Genomic DNA, 19,960 nt, shown 5'->3' with positions numbered 1-19,960 from the left:
ATCTTGGATGGCATGAGGGTGAGTAAATGATGAGAGAATTTTCATATTTGGGTGGACTATCCCTTTAATAATTTCCAGCAGTGAATGTACATACATCACAGAAGACTGAAGTCATTTCTTTTTTCTGAAAGTCTTGAAAATTCCCACCACTGTCATTTCCAGAACATCTCTAATTCTATATTGTGTTTAACAGAATTATGTGGTGGAAATGATGGTGATGGAAATAACATTTTAAAGTTATTTAAATATGTTGGCTGCCACCAAGGCTAATTTGTGATAAGGCACAAGTGATTTTTACTTTGATTTTTCTTTGTTTTCTTCAAACATCACTTGTCTGTTATTTTATCTCATGCATGCTCTTCACTTACACTTTTGTTGACTTGGATCAATTTATTAGGAGCTAAATTGTTTGGTGTGGTGGAAAGGACACCACAAAAACACAATAAATATTGTAATGGTTTATTTCACTCTCTGTTTATATTATCATAGTTTTAAACATGTAATTATTTTATTAATAGATTTTCATAGTTTGGGTCTGGGACAAGGCTAAAACTGTAAAATCTCTAAATACAGTTTGTTGTAATAAATAAAAAAAATCAGCCACTGGGACATGAAATTGTCAGAAGTTGAAGAAAAAGCAAAACACTGTGGTTTTTTGCCACTATAAAAACATTGCTCTGTTTAAACGTCCTGACCAGCATGACAGCCACATTGGCTCAACTAATGGCGTTTGTAGCCCAGATTTCTGTTTGCCTGACTAATGGGAGATGGAGGGAGAGTTAAGGAAACCAGCTTAAAAAATAATAATTTTTGCTATTCCTTTTGGTGATATTAAAAGTGCATATATTTTTTTTTTGTCATTTCAAATATTTTGCCCAGGATTCGAACATAATATAGTCAGTTTTAAATTAGTCTACTGAATATTAAAAAGGGTTATTTTCAGGAGCAAATCTTACAAATGTTATTGTATCATGTAACCTATATTTATGTCTCATCCTTAGCTGAAAATAAAAGCTTTACCCTTATATGCACAGTAGCGTATAAAACCAACATTTGTAAGGAAGGCCACTGTGTCCATTACAGCTCCCTGGAAGACAAATCCTAATACTGTATCTCAAATTCTTGAGAGCACAGCAGGAGCATTGGCCGTCTGTGTCTCTGGTCTCTTTAAAGGCTGACATAACAGTGTGTGCGTGTGTGCGCGAAAGAGTGTATGTTTATCTCATAAAATGATTTATTGCTTCAAAACACATCCATTTTAAAGACAGATCACTGTGTGTCCAAGAGGACAGGACATCTGTAAACCTACAATATCTGATAAACATTGACAAATGTCCCTGATAAAGAGGGTCCACACATGCTGTGTTCTGAGCAGGCCCCCCCCCCCCCGCCCCCCCAAGGATAAGAATTTATATAATACCTGTGGAATCAATAGGGTAGTCAGGAGGTTACATTGAGGGCTAAACCACTCTTTTATTCTGCTCAATACAAATCCAGAGTACAAAAGATTACCAACAATAATATGAGTCGGTCCACCCAGTAATCTTAAATTTAATTACGTGGGTAGAAACTAGTTTATTTGACTATGTACAGTATATCAGCTTTTCATCTACACTAGATTGTTAACAAAACAGAGCACAACAGTCTGGTTCTGGAAGTGAAAATCCCATTCATTTTCTCCATATGACTACACTTTTAACAATAACTTATTAACCTTTAAAGGCAAACCAACCATGACCTCCAAGGTTGCAAATCGATTGTATGTGCTTCAACTGAAGCCATCAGTTTGCATGATTTTAACTTAAGTTTTAAATATTGTGTTTAATAGCGCAATTTCTGGTGAAGGACCACTCAACCTGGTACAAACAAAGCATGCCAAATGAGCTCAGCAGGGACCGCCCACAACGAATGACTAAAAATATTTATGTATATGAGAATATTTAGCAACAATCGTAAAATATGTTGTTTCTACACTTATAATCAACAGCTGTATATAAACAGTTTTATATTTTTCTGTTGTTTTTAATAATATACATATATTAATTACATAATATAATTAATAATAATATTAATAATATAGTAATTATTAAATTATATTAAAAAAAGAAGTTTATAATGTAGTGATTCCCCCTGAGCTGGATGGATTTGGTTCATGGTTTATAACACTTGTATGAAGAATTATTAGAAATCAATAGGAGAAAAATATTTCTGGCACCAAGGCCGCTGAAAAAGTAGGTGGGCACTCTTGAACTTTATACCTGTATGCTGAGTCATCGTAAAAATTCACATGGCCCAGGACACAATTTGTGTAGGTGGACCCCTCTCTCCTGGATAAAATTAGTAGGTTTCACCCAGGGCCGTTGTTAAGGCGGTGCAACCGGTGAGACCGCACTAGGCCCCGCACCTTAGCATGCCCCGCGGAAATCACTACTGTGGGGCCCTGCATTCTAACTCACCCTGGGCCCTGCACAGCCTTGGTTGTCACCATTAAGAACCTTAGCAAGGCCACCCTCATCACAGGACCCCAACACTGGCCGTGCCTGCAAGCTCCACAAAATCAATCAATTTTTGCTAATTTAATGAATTTGTGCATCCGTTTTAAAGGAACTGTTTGCTAAGCATTATATTGAACAATTTTAAGTTAACCAGAGGCAAACCATTTTTTTAACTGCAATATACAGCACTTACTGAATAAACACCATCAAATTAATTTATCTTATTGTGTTATTATTAAAAATGGAAATAAGTATATATTTCCAAATCCATGTTGCACAATCTATCCTACTTTCTTCTTCAACTGAAGTGGCGTCTTTTTGGAGTGGAACATCAAATCAAGTCTTGGGTAGGAAAGAAGATTAATGTAGGTTGTTCAAACTGCTTTGGGGATTTACCGTGATGCCAAAGTCAGACAGCAGTAATCATCAGACAGCACTGTCCTCTCTGTGACTACATGAGGCTCTCTCTCAATAACACACACAGGAGGAGAGTCAGAGACAAAATCTCCCAAATCCCATCCAGTGATGATGACAATGATGATGGTGGTGATGATAATGGTGGTAATGATTTCATAAAAAATGAGGAATGCTATTGTTTACTTTTGAGATGACCTGTCAAAGACACGTTATGTAAAAAAAAAAAATTTTTTAATTAAAACAAAATTATATATATATATATATATATATATATATATATATATATATATATATATATATATATATATAAAGAAGTCAAACGTACAGTGATTTACATTTAGAACAAACACATTTTAAAACATATTCCCTGCTAATAATTTCATATTTGTAGCAGCATACCTATTAAATCAGGTTCTGGAACAAAACGGATAGTTATACAGATTGCAGCTATGTGAATGCCTGCAACGTATATATTCTATTTAAGCATAAATTTGCATCAATGAACATCACTTATCCACAGAATGCATATAGAGGTCACAAAAACAGATCAGATTAAAATATTAACTATTATGAAACACATCCTACAACAAAACAATTTTACTACTCATGAATCAAACGTCATGAATTTGCAAGTGGACTAAAAGTAAGTGCAGAGTAATGACTGACCAATCACTTACCGATTCTTATGACTTGCTGGTCACTATGATAAAACTTTGACATCAAGTAAAAAAGGAAAAGTAACAGTCTTTTGCGTTTCTCCATGGCTCTGTAATCAAAACAGGTAAAAATTAAAAACTTCATGTCATAAATAGAGATTTAGAGAACCGTAGCGCGTGCCGCTCATCGTCAAGTTCCATTCACTTCCCATCGCGCGTGAAGGAAAATAATCCTCGGGAAAGCCCCTTAAAAACGACACATTATCACCTTTCCCTGTCAAATCCACGATGTAACGCTGTTCAAAACGTGTCGGGTAAGATTTTTGCCTCATATCGTCCGCTCATCGTTTCAAATACTTGTGGCACACCGCGATGATGGAAAGAGCTCGCGCCACTTACTTACACATGGTCCACACGGGGATTAAATGAAAATCTGCTCAGCATTTGGCTTACTTCGGTCATCACAGACGGCAGTCAAGTTTACATGTTTGTTCAAGGGTCTTGGTTAGGGTAAAAAACGGGTTTAAATCGTTTTAGCGACAAAATTTAGATATCACGCACTATATTTCTTTCCAAAGTAGACATATACATTTATGTTCTATTAAATATTATATCCACATTTAGACAAATATGGAGTGAGACGAAGTGCCGTCATGGGATCATAAATTCACAACCTTCAAGCGCATGTTATAATTAACCGGTAAATTTATAAAGCTCACGTGTTTTTTTTTTTTTTTTTTTTTTTCTAAAGGTGGAAGACATCGCCACACGTTGGACAAAGCTTAGAATAGCAAGGAGCTAAATGTCTCAATAGCTATGCAAACCGCATAAAGCTTGACCACTGAAATAATAGTAAGAAATTGTATTATTATTATTATTATTATTATTATTTAATTTTGTATTAAGCTGTTTTCGAACCAATAGACAAAATCAGATTTTTTTTATTTATTTTTTATTTAAATGTCATTATCTTCCTGAGACCCAGAATTTTTTTTTTTTTTTTTTTTTTTTTGTAAATGACTTTTTTTCCCCCTAAATTACTCTTGGCCTATCAATCCCACCTTCCTCTCCTTGGTCGATAGAAATGTAAGACATTACAATTATGAACATCAAATCAAATATGAATATGAATAATATATATATATACTGGCGGCCAAAAGTTTGGAATAATGTACAGATTTTGCTGTTTCGGAAGGAAATTGGTACTTTAATTCACCAAAGTGGCACTCAACTGATCACAAAGTATAGTCAGGACATTACTGATGTAAAAAACAGCACCATCACTATTTGAAAAAAGTAATTTTTGATCAAATCTAGACAGACCCCATTTCCAGCAGCCATCACTCCAACACCTTATCCTTGAGTAATCATGCTAAATTGCTAATTTGGTACTAGAAAATCTTTTGCCATTATATCAAACACAGCTGAAAGTTATTTGGTTTATTAAATGAAGCTTAACATCATCTTTGTGTTTGTTTTTGAGTTGCCACAGTATGAAATAGACTGGCATGTCTTACGGTCAGTATCAGGTAAAAAAAAAAAAAAAAACAGCTTTCTCTAGAAACTCATCAGTCAATCATTGTTTTGAGGAATGAAGGCTATACAATGCTTGAAATTGCCAAAAAGCTGAAGATTTCATACAAAGGTGTACACTACAGTCTTCAAAGACAAAGGACAACTGGCTCTAACAAGGACAGAAAGAGATGTGGAAGGCCAGATGTACAACTAAACAAGAGGATAAGTACATCAGAGTCTCTAGTTTGAGAAATAGACGCCTCATGTCCTCAGCTGACAGCTTCATTGAATTCTACCTGCTCAACACCAGTTTCATGTACAAAAGTAAAGAGAAGACTCAGGGGTGCAGGCCTTATGGGAAGAATTGCAGAGAAAAAGCCACTTTTGAAGCAGAAATCAAAAAGAAAAGGTTAGAATGGGCAAAGAAACAGACATTGGACAACAGATAATTGGAAAAGAGTGTTATGGATCTTAAACCCATTGAGCTTTTGTGGGATCAGCTAGACTGTAAGGTGTGTGTGAAGTGCCCGACAAGACAGCCACATCTATGGCAAGTGCTACAGGAAGCGTGGGGTGAAATGTCACCTGAGTATCTGGACAAACTGACAGCTAGAATGCCAAGGATCTGCAAAGCTGTCATTGCTGCACGCGGAGGATTTTTTTATGAGAAATCTTTGAAATAGCTTAAGAAGTTCTGAACATTTTTTTTCAAATTGTAATAGTAATTTTTCATGTTATTAGTGTCCTGACTATACATTGTGATCAGTTGAATGCCACTTTGGTGAATAAAAGTACCAATTTCTTTCCATAAGAGCAAAATCTGTACAATATTCCAAACTTTTGGCCACCTGTGTGTGTGTGTGTGTATATATATATATATATATATATATATATATATATATATATATATATATATATATATATATATCATATGCTTTTTATGCACCAAACATTTTATTGAAATTTAAAACAAGCACAATTTTTATTGTTCCATAATGGATGCTTTAATGCTTGTGTGTGAGTCTTGGCTGACTGGGCTAAACAGCGTATCCAAACAGATGTCACTGTGACTGAAGGTCTCAGCGATGCTGGTTTCTCCTCCTGCCCTGTGGAGAGGGCCAGAACAGCTCTACAACAACCCAGCCGTGCATAACAAACACGATGCCAGCCAGCCTGCAAACGAAGCCTCCCCATGTGGAACCGAATAGAGCTCAGACCTCAGTCAGCATGGATGATGCTGAGTGCTGTCCAGGACACAGGGATGATTGTAGTGACTGAAGCAAGCAGGTGCAAACAGTCCGCTCTAAACAGGCAGTGCCTGGCACTGACGAGATGGGTGCACCGAACGTCCGCAAGCGAACTGATCCATGCACAGCCAGAACCAAAGAGAACATTATAACATTTTGAGCTGACCCTGGGGCTGGATCTGAATAGGCTTTGCATGATAATAAACTGGAATCACGGATAAAGGAACATTTAGTCCATAGTCTTTCATATTCTGCACATGGTTCACACAAGCCAGAGTGCACAGTGGGTTTCCATCTCGTTAGACCTAAGGTCACAGCTACCACAAGCAAGCCAAAAAAAAAAAAAAAAAAGCCAGAATTTAAGGTACAAATCAACACAGAGGACTCTTCCTCTGCTGGGCCTGATTGATGTTTCATCTTCCTCATTCAGAGCCTCTTCCATGATTTCATGTTGTTAAACTACTGTTTCAGCCCTGTTATGATGCTGTCTGCACGTGGCAAAGTTAATACAGATGGTCAACACTGGCTGGTAGGGGAGAAGAACATGATATTCTGTTAGTGGTGTGTGTGTATGTGTTTGACATCCTTTATTGTCCCTGGCAGAACATCTCTATCAAACAATGATAAGACTAATAAAGTACCCCTAAAATCAGAATGTCCCTAAAATCTGATTAGTTGATAAAAAAAATTTCAGGAACTAACAGGGATGTGGATTCAGGACCATGTCAAGTCATGAGGTTCTTTCACCACCATGAACCATTCTGCAACCATCTTACAGTTGAATGTTCTTCTACTTTCATTCTATAGACATATCGTGCTCTACTTAAAGGGTAGAGAGCATTTCTCCAAAACACTGCATTGAATCAAAGCTGGACTTGAAAGATATCTGGGAGTCTTTGACACAGAAAAGGTGCCCGTTTATCAACGTAAGATTCCAAAACTGATGTTACTGAGGTGATGATGGACATCTGTCCCTCATTCTGATGTTTTGGTTACATTCTTCTCACTTTTGGCTCTAATAGTCTGACAGCTCCCTTAAATGGGAATGTAAAGTGCCATAAGCAAATGACTCCTTATTTATTTTTCCTTTGATGGGTTTCATGGAAGAGTACTGTTTATGGGTGTTGTATTTACAGTAAACACAGTAAATGTTGTTTCATTTTCTAAATCAGAATGGGTTTCCAGTCTTGCAGAAAATTGTTTGCCAGATGTATCCATATAAGCTTGAAAATATATAAAGAATATCTATAGTAAATGTCTATTTAAGAATAGCTCATACAATAGCCTCCCCATTCACTTTTATTAATGAATTAAAGACCAAATGAGACTACAGACCACTCAAAGTCATTTTTAGTTGCACTTGAATCGTTTCTGCACGGTTTTATAAAGTTCTCATTTAGAATACTTAGAAAATTAAGAAAAGGGGAGCATATTCAGTAACCGTCTTGTTATTGGACACTTTCACTCTTATATTAATCATGGCTGATTGTGAATAGTGAATTTCTACAATGGCATCTGAAACTGAAAACTATTGATTTTGGATGATGCTGCATCCACACCACTAGGTGTCACTGTATGTCCAAGATGACACAAACAAAAAGTTATCGAGTGCACCTTTAATGAGGGAAAAAAACACCAACTATCTGTTTGTGCCTAGTCAGATAGTTGGTGCAGTGATAGGGCTATACTGACACCTTCTGGCCTTCCTTGATAGTACAAAAAGTTCTCCATTGACAGCCATTCAAAAGTACAGCAGCGCCATCTTTCATTTTTGACGGGAATGGCAACGAGGCTGTGAGGGATAAAGTCACAGTCTGTCCAATGTGGTGCACTGATGTTTAAAGTGGTTTGGATCATTCTGCTGACAAAACATTCAATAAATAAATCCAGAAAAAAAAAGGCGTGGAAAATAAAACTCCTAGATCACATCTTATACAGTGCACACCATTGAAGAGACTGTCACTTTAAGTATATCCCTAACATCCTCGTTTCACGTCAAAAATCAAATATACTATGAACAAGGTCAACGAAACCCTTCTATCAAGGGAACCTACAAGGTTAGCAAAGTAATAACGTGGCGGTCCCATAGACATTCTATTCATAACCGTTTTTCTATGGAGGACATGCTTGAGTATGTTGAATAAACTGCTTTTGTGAATAAACAGCTCTTCACTTAAAGGGATAGTTCATCCAAAAATGAAAATTCTCTCATCATTTATTCACCCTCATGCCATCCCAGATGTGTATGACTTTCTTTCTTCTGCTAAACACAAATGAAGATTTTTAGAAGAATATCTCACCTCTGTTGGTCCTCACAGTGCAAGTGAATGGTGACCAGAACTCAGAAGGTGACATAATGATGGCATAAAAGTAATCCATATGACTCCAGTGGTTAAATACACATCTTCTAAAGTGATATGATAGGTGTGGGTGAGAAACAGATCAATAAGCAAAACCTTTTTTAAATTTCAATCTCCACCTTTGACCAGCCCCAACCAGTAGGTGGCTGAATGTGAACGTGAAAGTCACTTCCACACCAAAATGTGGAGGTGAAAGTGTACTGTAGATTTACAGTTAAAATAGGACTTAAATATTGATCTGTTTCTTACCCACACCTATCATATCACTTTAGACTATGGATTTAACCACTGGAGTCTTATGGATTACTTTTATACTGCCTTTTGGGCTTTAAAGTGCAGATATTATCTCAGAAAAGAAGATCTCTATCTATTCTGACAAAATGCATCTTCGTTTTTAGCAAGACAAACCACATGTTCAGAGTCACACCAAACTTTATTTGAAACACCACAATTGGTGTCTTGTTGACAGACCACATACAAAAGTTATAAGTTGCAAAAAACTACAAATTTAAATTAGGAAAATTTATTTTAGGCTAATAATTATTTCCACAGTATGAACATACGCAGTCTCAAAAAGGCATAGGGTAAAAGCAAAGAAGTTTTTACTTTTTTGTTTTAAATACAACACAACAATTTTTAAATCACTCAAAAAGGTCTCATGGCTGAAGGAAAAGTGATTGCATTTCACAAGTGAATGGGCGTTTTTAATGTGTAAAATATTCAGGCATGGGGATTTTTTTTAGGGCATTCCATGTCAAACCTACCATTACTAATGTACAGTACAAAGTCTTACAAAAGGTTTAAACTCCTCAATTTCATTCTCAGTGCAATAAATTCATTACGAAAGAACAACATCTGCAACATGATCCGCTGGCGAGTTTCACTTTGTAGGGGTATTCCGATTTATAAAGCCTTAATTTATACATCTAAATGGATGAGAGAGCTTTATGTGCAGTTTAATTTCATAACCTAAAAACCTGAATTACATTATTGCAGTTCTTTAAAATTTAAGCAGAGAAACTTTTTTTGTATTTGTTGAGAGAGCAACATTCTTTAATACTGGGTTGCTGGTTAACCTGTGGAAAAAAAGGAAACAAAGAGAGAAAGCGAGGAACTGTCAGGTTTGTAACAGGAATGGTTTTAAATAGCTAATTAGAAACAGTTGTGACATTTCCAGTGAATATAATACTAAAGTTTTGTTGCAGTGCTCGACAAATCACTTGTGCGCAGACATTACAAAGAGCTGGCAAGATTATACTGTTCCAACTGTTAAGTCACAAATCCCTCAAAAAAAGAGGGCTGGAGGTGATATGAAGCACAAACTGAACAGCAATTCGACAAAACTTAAAATATTGACCCATTTTCCTATGTTTTTACAAAATAAAATGTATTTTTTTTATTTTTTTGGCAAGAAAATCAACTAAAAGAAAGTGTAGCTGCCTGTTATCTGCACATGCAAATCAGGCACCATGTCAGTGTGAAGCCTTTGGCTGTACATTGGGCTTCTGTGAACGTTCCTTGTGATGTGTGGACTCAATAGGCAGGTAGCCTGCATTGCTATTAGGGTGCAGTGGCTTGAAATATCTCAAATAATGATTGTCAGTGCATTGTGTCTATGAAGGCTTAGACTCGGAAGAAATCTGCCCCATTCTCTCATGTAAGGCTTGTCTATTGCTGCACGAGTCTAGAAACAAAGCATCACTGCTTTTTATTCCCTTTCAGGGCTCTCGCATAAATCCACAAGGCCTGCTTGCCCCCCTCGACAACGGTCCTATTCTCTTTTCACTCAGAAGATGTCACTGTTGCAGCTGTTGCTGAAATCGTCTCTACGAACCCAAATAATCTCTTGATCCCTCTCGGAGGTGACACCCTCCACTGCACACTGCTTTCTCAGAAGGGTCAGCTTCAAAGGGGCATGAGATTTTGGGGATAGCTTGTCCTCCGAGAGTCCACTGAGATCTTTGTCTTCCTTTTTTTCTTCATCTCCTTCCACACAGAGGGCCTCAAAAGACTCCTCCAGGCTCGGCTCAGAAGAAGGGCCCCGGACGGATTTGCAGTACTCGTCGTCGTCGCTGAGAATGTCTGTCTCTTTTACGTCACCCTCATTCTCGTACTGCTGCAGGTCAAACTGGTCCTCCACCCAGCGGTCGGTGTCTCTGATTGGCTGTTGAGGTTTCTGGAGTGAAGGGGACAGCTTTGATGGCGGGGACTTTGTTGGGGTGATGGGTGACAAGTTTTGGGTGGAGCCATCATCGAAAACCACATCTGTGTCTATGGTGAAACGGATCCGGATCAGCTTGCGTCGGCCGAGAGTTCGAGATGGGGCTGAAACTGTGGACAAGCAGGAAAAGTTAGCAAACATAGCAGGGTTATATTCAGTAAACAGTTTACTTTGGAAAGAATTGGGAAGAGTAAAAGAGAGAGCATGAAGGGACATAAGAAGAGGAGCAGAGATAAGGATGGTATGGTGGAAAAAAAGTAATCAATGTTCAATTTGCATCAGACAGCCCGACCTACCCGCCCTGTTCATGGTGGGTCGTGATCCTTTTAGAGCACAAAGCCGTTTCCCTCCGAAGGGAATATACTGCTGATTCGGAGGTAAACTCTCGGTCTTCATTAACTGCCGGCGTTGTTTGTCCCTCAGGATGGAATGAACTGTCTTCAGGAAGTCTTTTTTACTCTCTGGAGAGCTGAAAAAGCACATTCAGAACTTTAACTGAGGAACACAAAAGTAATTTATGTATTTATTTATTTATTTAAATAAAAAAAACTTTTCTCCTCAATTTGGAATGCCTAATTCCCAATGCGCTCTAGGTCCTCATGGTGGCATAGTGACTCGCCTCAATCCGGGTGGCGGAGGACGAATCTCAGTTGCCTCCGCGTCTGACACTGTCAATCCGCGCATCTTATCACGTGGCTTGTTGAGCGCGTTACCGCAGAGACATAGCACGTGTGGAGGCTTCATGCTATTCTCCGCGGCATCCACGCACAACTCACCACGTGCCTCACCGAGAGGGAGTACCACATTATAGCGACCACGAGGAGGTTACCCCATGTGACTCTACCCTCCCTAGCAACTGGGCCAATTTGGTTGCTTAGGAGACCTGGCTGGAGTCACTCAGCATGCCCTGGATTTGAACTTGCGACTCCAGGGGGTGGTAGTCAGTGTCTTTACTCGCTGAGCTACCCAGGCCCCCATTTATGTATTTATTAATTACCCACATACAATGGTCTCTAAAAGTATTTGGACACTTCAGACACACTAAAAATGTAGTCAGGACCCCCAGTGGGCCACAAGGGTGCGCTTTGGGGTCCGTGAAAAATGCCAGAGTAAAGAAATGCGAAATTATTATTATTATTTTTTTTTTTTAAATGTTAGCATTTGACAAATCTACATATTTTGTGCAAAAAATATTTCCAATTTCTAAGTTTTTATCTCACCTTCCTTACAATATATATACTTAAAGAATAGATTGTACTTGTCTTGTGGTTGTACTTGAACAGTGCAAATCGCTGTACAAATACATTTGAATTGAAAATGTTTCACTTCAGTTTTATATACAGTACTGCATATTTAATATTATACTAATATTGTGTAATAAAAAGATACGCTGTCTACTTAGAAACTAATTTTCTATATAATATTTAATAATGTCTTTTATCTTTAGTGCTATTTTAAAAAAGCCAATTCTTAAATTGAGCAAACAACATGTTGTCTTTATAATATCACACTTTATTTTTGTCACACAGGATAAATATGACTTTAAACATTAAAATAAATAGCTGGGGGTCCTCGCAAGGGGATCATTAGATTTGTTGTTAAGTTTGAAAACCCCTGCATTAGATAACAAAATATTAAGGCAAGCATTTATTTTAAAGTGCACCAAGTGATTTTTTGGGCTAATTGCTAAACGTATAAACCGAAAGAAATTGTAGTATTTTTGCAAAACACTGTATGTTTTAAATGATGAAAACTCACGTAAAATGAAGACTAAGTCATATCGGTCTTAGAGAAAAAGCTGCTTAATTCTGCATATGGTGGAGGACACACACTAATGAGTGCCACCTATTGAGATCATATGATCAGTTGAATATTACTGTTTATTTTAATAATCCCTTGTAATTGGAAGTTCTCATTTACAGAATAAATTAAGAATGGCTGACTGTGAATATTCACATTTCTACAGTGGTGTCTGCAACTGAGAACTTTTGATCTTGCAAGATGCTGAATCTAGGTGGCAATGAAGGTGACACCACTAGATGGCAATGCAACAAAACAAAAAATTGAAGTGCATCTTTATGGAAAGACACAAGCACAATTTTTAAGGAAAATATTTCATAATGGGAAGATTGATAGGTTTGATATGATTAAGCAATAGACATTCTAGTTTTTCAAACATTAATGGAACATGTCCGTAGTAACCGTCTTCTTAACCGAAGGGAACTGACTACATAAAACAAAAAGTAACCTGTTGCTTAAATTCACAGTGCCTGGGTGAAATTTTTATTGGTGGTCCCCCTCTCCCCTAGGCCCAATGAGTTGTGCGATACCATAGAGGACTTTAGTGGGTTGAAGTATGAAATGAGAGGAAACAGAAATAACCATTATGGGCACTAATCTATCTGGCAGCCATCAGGCCTGATGCGTTCTGGACCTCAGCTCAGCTCACCTGCAGCAGATATGAAATGTCCTCTCAGGTCTCCCTTCAGATTCTGACCTCAGGTGAACAATCTCACACATCGCTGACCCATCTGAATCTGAGACAAAACAAACATCAGACAGAGATAATTGGACAATCCCTGTGGGAAACCCAAAAACAGAAATGACCTCTGAACTGGACACCATGATGTAGACAGTACAAAAGTTCTTGCAAATATGTGTTACGCAAGGCGTCTTCTGTAACAAATCCCACAAGATTAGAACAGGGTTAGTGAACTTCCGGCATGGGCTATGTAGGTTGACCCAGAGTTCCTGAAGGATAACCTTATGCCCCGTTATCGATAGGGAATAGCACAAATCCCAGTCTAACCTTATAAAAATGTTCCACAGGCCAAAACCAAGCTAATTTTGTGTAAATATATATGGTTCATTGAATTGATTAGTAGACCATTACTCACTAGGCAGGTTGCGAACTTGGAGAGCATCGGTAGAGATCATGTGTCTAAAACGAAACAGGTCTCTCTCATCAAGGACTGATGCTCTGTGAGATCCACCCTAAGACAAATATAATACCAAACACAGAGAAAATACATCACATCCAATGAACTAAAAACTTTATCTGAGGAGACCAGTTGACAAACACAGAAAATAGACCAGGGGCTGTATTACAGAAACATTCTTAGGGGCCGTTCACACCGTTTTTTTCCCTTTAATTTTTACACAGGAAAACATGCACTAGATGGACGTATTGGACCATTGCGACGTGTCTCGCCATTTTATTAGCATCTCACACATTAGCGGAGTGTTTTTAAGAGGCTGTGTCAATTTAATGAACGTTAACTTTTAAAAACACTTCAAGACACCTGCGTTCTGTTCAATTTGTTGCGCTGTGTCAACCTTTTTTAACACGCAAGAATGTGTTTGTTCTGAATGGCCCCTTACTATATATCCTATCCTGTGTTTAGTGACCATGGCGATTTCAGTTAAGATTTTATTCACTTGTCAAATCTTAATTTAAGACAAGTAGTAGTAAAGGGAGTAGCGACAGACCGATATATCTGCCATTTTGAGATTATCGGCATCAGCTGATGGTTTCATATCAACAATTTGTGTGTACATCTTATTTGTTATCATTCAATTATCTTGTTAGATCTTAAGACAGGAAGAAGTAAAAGTAGTAGTGATAGACCAATATATCGGTTATTTTGAGATTATCGACATGGGCCGATATCGGCATCAGTCGATAGTATACATCTTATTTGCTATCAAATTATCTTGTTAGACCTTAAGACAGGAAGTAAAAGTAGTAGTGACAGACCGATATATTGGTTATTTTGAGATTATCGGCATGGGCCGATATCGGCATCGGTTGATAGTGTACATCTTATTTGCTATCATCAAATTATTTTGTCAGATCTTAACTTAAGACAGGAAGTAGTAAATGAAGTAGTGACATACCGATATATCGGCCATTTTAAGATCGGCGGATAACAGTTTAATTTCCTCTGTTTTATATACATAATTTGCTCTCATTAAATTATATTGTAAATTAGCACCACTATAAATGGCCATCGGCCACCTTGCACTGTAGATATCAGTATTGGCCATAAAAAAATACCTGTATCGGTTGACCACTAATAGGAAGTTTCTTATTTTTGCAGGAATATACTATCTTAACCATGGTAGCTCATTTTAAGGGATTGTATTTGCATTATATTTGTATACAAACTATAGATAATATCAGACTGTGAAAAGCAATATAAATAAATCAAACAAGTGAAGGGTCTCTGACTCATTGGTTACAGAGTTTAATTGGCCATGTGAACTGAGCAGAATGGAAGGCAGAAATTAATAAATTGCAAGATGTGTTAATGGCAGGGCATCCCTGTTTCACACGACACACACCTTTCAAAAACAATTAAAAAAAAAACTGCATCTCTTAAATGCGCTAGGCTGTGAGCACTTAAAACTACCTCTGCAAGCCTATGTCATATTTCTATTAATGAATAATGAAGCATAAAGCACTTACGATTTTTTTCTTGTGCTTGGAGCAGTCTTTATACACAAAAACAACTGCCGTTTTGAAAACTGAAGGAACATTGGAAGAGAAAGGAAAAAGGAATAAAGCATTATTACAAGAATCTGTGTGCAGCTATGAACATTCACAATACAGAAGCTTGGAGCTCTTTTTGACACTTTTTGAGTAAAAACATGACCCTGTGAAATGTTTCTAACTTGACACTGGCAAACTGACCCATTTTCAAAGCATTTAAAAGAATCCTTCTTTAAAAATGTCCCAGTCTGAGAAAAAAGCCTTTGAATGCTTATAGATGCAACTTTAATGCCTTAAGAGCCATTGGACAAGGTGGTTGCTCTGTTGCCATTGTGTCCAAAGACACAGCTGGCCTTTTTCTGATGTAGAAAACCATTAATGTAGGGAACAGTGTAATGAATAAGAGAACAGGATTATATTTTGGGAAGAAACGCTTCATGAGCACTCACCGAAAGCAGCCAGCTCTGGGTCTCTCTTCCCCTTCATAAGGGAAGAGGGTGGGTTGATCAAGACCACTGTGTCATGCAGTAAGAGGTCACCCATTGACAGATCAGCAACCTGCATCACAAGAATACATAATGTGCATGTCATGACATTTTATGATGAGATTAGAATATGCCAACAAACTACTCGTATAAAAAGAGATCAAATTTCTTTGCAAAGTTTTAAAAAATGTGAAAGTCAAAGATTTCTAGGAGACTGGAGGTGTTTTACCTCTTTCTTGTCAGAGCTCTGCTCACTGATAAGTTGGTCAAAAACAGCTCCATACTCCTCGTGAATCTTCTGCATCTCATTTATATGACTTGCCACTTTGTTCATGGCTTTCATAGCAACTACAAAGGAAAAGAGACAGCACTCAATGGAATGCATGATCTAAAGACAATTACACAGAGAGTTACACAAGCCAGTTAGACTGGCACTAAGCAGTATTAGGTAGATTACTTTTCAAATGTAATTTGGTACTGATTTCAAATTCACTATGTAATCGATTTGTAATATTGTAATCATAAAAAGTAGTCAATCTGATTTCTCATGTAAAAAATGTAATCTAATTACAATTACTTGATTTTTGTAATCTGATTTACTACTTTAGATAGATAGCACACCACTTACCAACAAAGAAAATTATCTCTTGCACATAAATGTACAATATTTTCCCTTTAATGTATTTTTTAACATTTTATTTTTTCCCTTAAGTCCACTTATAATGTTTGTCAAAGTTTCATACACCTGCCACAGTCGTAATTTAGTTTTATGACAATTTCCATTCTCTACGGCTATTATAATGAAAATGGCTGTGTTTGCTACTGCACCTTTAAGACTTCTATATGTACAGCAAATTACTTCTTGTGATTGGCTAACCTCTGCATGTGAAAACTGCTGGCGTGGTTCCCAAAATTGTTTATCAGGGCGGGTTTCTCAAGTTGCTGAATATGGAAGCATTATAAATGTTCTGAGTGGACTGGGGAGGGAGCTTTGCATTGTGAATGTCCGAGTATGTCTATATAGAAAATTGAACTCTACAAAAATACTTGAATTTCATAAAAATTAAGTACATTTATAAAAAATAAAAAATAACATTTTTTTTTATTATATATATATATATATATATATATATATATATATATATATATATATATATATATATATATATATTGCATTTATAAAGTATTTTATTAATTTATCAATAAAAACATTTGTAAAGCAAGCAAAATATTTTTTTGCATTGTATGGTCCCTTTAAAAGTATTCAAAACCTGCTCATCTAGCTCAGTATATCACGGTATATGAGAGTTTTAGATTACACTAAATATAGATCCACCCAAGGGTTCATTATGCTACATATAATATTTAATTCTCCATATTTACCATCCAGGTGGTAGTGCTCCTCGCTGTCAGGGTCGGTGAGAGAATGAAGCTCTCTCAGCAGAAGTGGATATTTTAAGACTCTCTGAATGGGTTTGATCAGGTAGGACTCCAGTGTGGAGGAGTGTTGCTGCCTGGGGTTCCTCTCCGCTAGGAACGCCTTGAACTCTGGGTCTGTTTTAGCTGCATCAAAAACATAGGAGAAACTATACTATCATCATTTACTTAAATGCATTTAACCATATGTATATCATTCATTTATATCTTTCAGTGTCTTTAAAACCAGGTCCACTCTTCCCACATGCCGATCAGGCTAGTCAACCACTCTGCATCAGTGAGAGAGCTGCTGTATACACTGACTGCCTTGGGAAATTACATTTTTACAGTAGGAGAATAGAGTACTTAAGAAACCAAGAATGGGCCCTCAATGGACCATCCTTCAGTAAAAATGCTTTGGGGTATATTACATGCACTTGAGAAAACAAAACAAAAAAAAACATGCTTCTAGCTTTGAATAAACTCTGGTTGGGTGCTGGTGGTAGGCTTTCAGATATTCAAGAACAAAATAGAAAACTTAATGCATGCAAGCACTTCAACTTTCCAGTTGCTGGATATTGCACTAAAATGGCATGTTTAAAATACCTTGTGCAACCAAAGGCTCTCTTGCACTTTAAATGGTGCCGCATGTGCCAATACTTTAGTAAATCAGTCTCTAAGATTGTAGTGGGATGGTGGTGTTACCTTTAGTGAGGACCTTGGGCACTTTTGTGTGGCTGGCACAAAATGCACTGTAGATTTTAAAACGGTCTGCATAGTACAGGAAGGACCCGCCAAGAGAGAACAAAACTTTCTGTAAGATAGAAGAAACTGAATTAGGCATCATCTAAAGACAATTTGTTTTTTTTTTTTGCAATTTAGAGACTATAGTATTTATTGATGTTTTTTGTGAAACTGCAAGGGATTAAGCAAGGGTAATCACTATTATAGAATCATTAAAAAAAATGTTTACTAATATAACCACACCTTGAATTGATCCACTCTCTCCAGTTTGTCTAAATCTGGAATTAATCTGGTTCCATCATCCAGAGTCTTGAGAAACTCCACTTGGAACTCAACCATCTCCGCCAAGTTCCCGAAAAGCACATCCAGCTAAAGGAAGTCACAGAGTTGGAGGATAAATTCAAATGGATTTTCAAAAATCAGACAATTTACCCACATTAATTGACTTAAGAGTCATCATGTACTTTCATTGTATGGAAAATTATGCAATGAAAGTGGATAGAGATGAGGCTAAGATTCTGCCATTCATCTCCTTTTCTGTTCCATGGAAGAAAGTCATACAGGTTTGGAAAAACATGAGAAGTACTTGATGACAGAACTTCATTTTTACTTAACTTTATATTTTGATGAAACTACAACATCCAAAACCTGATCAAAAGCTGAAGCTCACCTCATCCTGTGAGAGGAAGCTCTCCTTCTGCAGTGGGTTCAGGTAGCGCTCAATCAGAATGTTCAGGTCCTGGAGAGAGAAAGACAGAGACTTGTTCAACTTTGGTTTTAGTGCATCTTTTACCTTTTACTGTTACCTTTTACCCTGAATGAATTAATGGTGTGAGATGTTTGATCATTTATTATCACATCTAACTTAACACATGAAATACACACTCTGCTTTCAAAGCATACTGTACAGCAGTAGATACTAACCTTAACATAGGTCCTCTCAGTGTCAACCAGCTCACTGATGACCTTACGGAGTTTATCTGCGTCAGAGAGCTGGCGGGGGTTGAAGAGAACAGGCAGTGGTGAGATGGGGCTGGGCAAGGAAGACGTGGAGGAAGAGGAACTACAGGAAACAGGACCCTCGGTGGAATTCATGTCATGGAGGTTACGGCAGAAAGCGGTCATCTGCTCCGTACTCTGCAGAGAGAAACAAATTTACAAATTAGGGTTAAAAACTTGTTTCATAGCTTTTAACAGCAGTAACAACTATATCAGTTGAAAACAGCATAAAAAGCAATGCAAACAAACCAAGAGAAACAAAAAACTAGGCCTACATTCCACCATGAAGGAGTGGAAAAAGATCTCAACTAAAACTGTTCGCTTTCTTGAATGATCCTCAACTTCCTGTCTATTTAACCTCGTGCGACCCCGGGTCATGTCTATTTAACCTCGTGCGACCCCAGGCCATTAAAGGGTTAAACTTGCGATGCGCCGAGTCTTCTGATAAAACAATATGGCACCGATCACAGTGAAGTTTGTCTTTGGGAGAAATGCCAACAAACTACATATTGTAAGAAACCTCATTAAGTTTTTACATTGAAATCTGTTTGAGTCAAAAGACTAAAAAGTCTCTTGTTTCATCCTACATGCAATTTTTTTAATTTGAGCGATTTATCGTGAAACGGCATGTTGTTAAACACGATGACCACTGATATGGAGTTAGGATGAAATGAAGGTGCATTTTGAACTGTCCTGAGACCAGTACAGATAGACAGCACACTGGAGGTTAAGTCATTCACTAAATAGGGAGCATCCTATAGCTTTCCTATGCAGCCAAGTGCATTCACTCCTAAAATAGTCAAAAGTTCAGTTTCAGGCTGCAGATTATGCTTGCACCAAAATGGTTGGCAGACATGGGACAATGGTAATCAGTACTTAGATTCAGAATTTATCTTGCTAAATTTCATTTGAA

General features: G+C 37.3%; 2 protein-coding genes across 11 annotated transcripts in view; both read right to left on the bottom strand.

Annotated features, from left to right (window-relative positions):
• Window positions 1-4,219, bottom strand: part of LOC127432848 (glutamate receptor ionotropic, kainate 1-like) — a 91,681-nt gene extending 87,462 nt beyond the window's left edge. For 2 of the 9 annotated variants that reach the window (XR_007895801.1, XR_007895802.1), the window contains exon 1: window positions 3,590-4,219. Coding sequence is in view for 7 of the 9 variants with exons in the window: in XM_051684306.1 (XP_051540266.1) it covers window positions 3,590-3,713 (124 nt within the window). In the remaining 2 variants the exon portion in view is untranslated. The remainder of the gene's footprint in view (window positions 1-3,589) is intronic. The other 7 variants (XM_051684302.1, XM_051684301.1, XM_051684300.1 and 4 more) reach the window with 5 other exon arrangements.
• Window positions 4,220-9,104: 4,885 nt separating this feature from the next.
• The window catches only part of LOC127432814 (rho guanine nucleotide exchange factor TIAM1-like), a 74,236-nt gene continuing 63,380 nt past the window's right edge, over window positions 9,105-19,960 (bottom strand). For both annotated transcript variants that reach the window (XM_051684243.1, XM_051684241.1), the window contains 12 exons: window positions 18,973-19,185; window positions 18,719-18,787; window positions 18,292-18,417; window positions 18,010-18,118; window positions 17,272-17,451; window positions 16,118-16,236; window positions 15,853-15,961; window positions 15,380-15,438; window positions 13,809-13,905; window positions 13,361-13,448; window positions 11,208-11,380; window positions 9,105-11,021 (listed from right to left, as the gene is read on the bottom strand). In XM_051684243.1, the coding sequence (XP_051540203.1) occupies window positions 10,477-11,021; window positions 11,208-11,380; window positions 13,361-13,448; window positions 13,809-13,905; window positions 15,380-15,438; window positions 15,853-15,961; window positions 16,118-16,236; window positions 17,272-17,451; window positions 18,010-18,118; window positions 18,292-18,417; window positions 18,719-18,787; window positions 18,973-19,185 (1,887 nt within the window). In that variant the 3' untranslated portion in view covers window positions 9,105-10,476. The remainder of the gene's footprint in view (window positions 11,022-11,207; window positions 11,381-13,360; window positions 13,449-13,808; window positions 13,906-15,379; window positions 15,439-15,852; window positions 15,962-16,117; window positions 16,237-17,271; window positions 17,452-18,009; window positions 18,119-18,291; window positions 18,418-18,718; window positions 18,788-18,972; window positions 19,186-19,960) is intronic.

The sequence above is a fragment of the Myxocyprinus asiaticus genome, chromosome 42, assembly GCF_019703515.2.
Source record: "Myxocyprinus asiaticus isolate MX2 ecotype Aquarium Trade chromosome 42, UBuf_Myxa_2, whole genome shotgun sequence".
NCBI classification, from domain to species: domain Eukaryota; kingdom Metazoa; phylum Chordata; class Actinopteri; order Cypriniformes; family Catostomidae; genus Myxocyprinus; species Myxocyprinus asiaticus.
The sequence above is the reverse complement of the archived record's forward strand: the minus strand, read 5'-3'. Positions and strand labels throughout refer to the sequence as shown.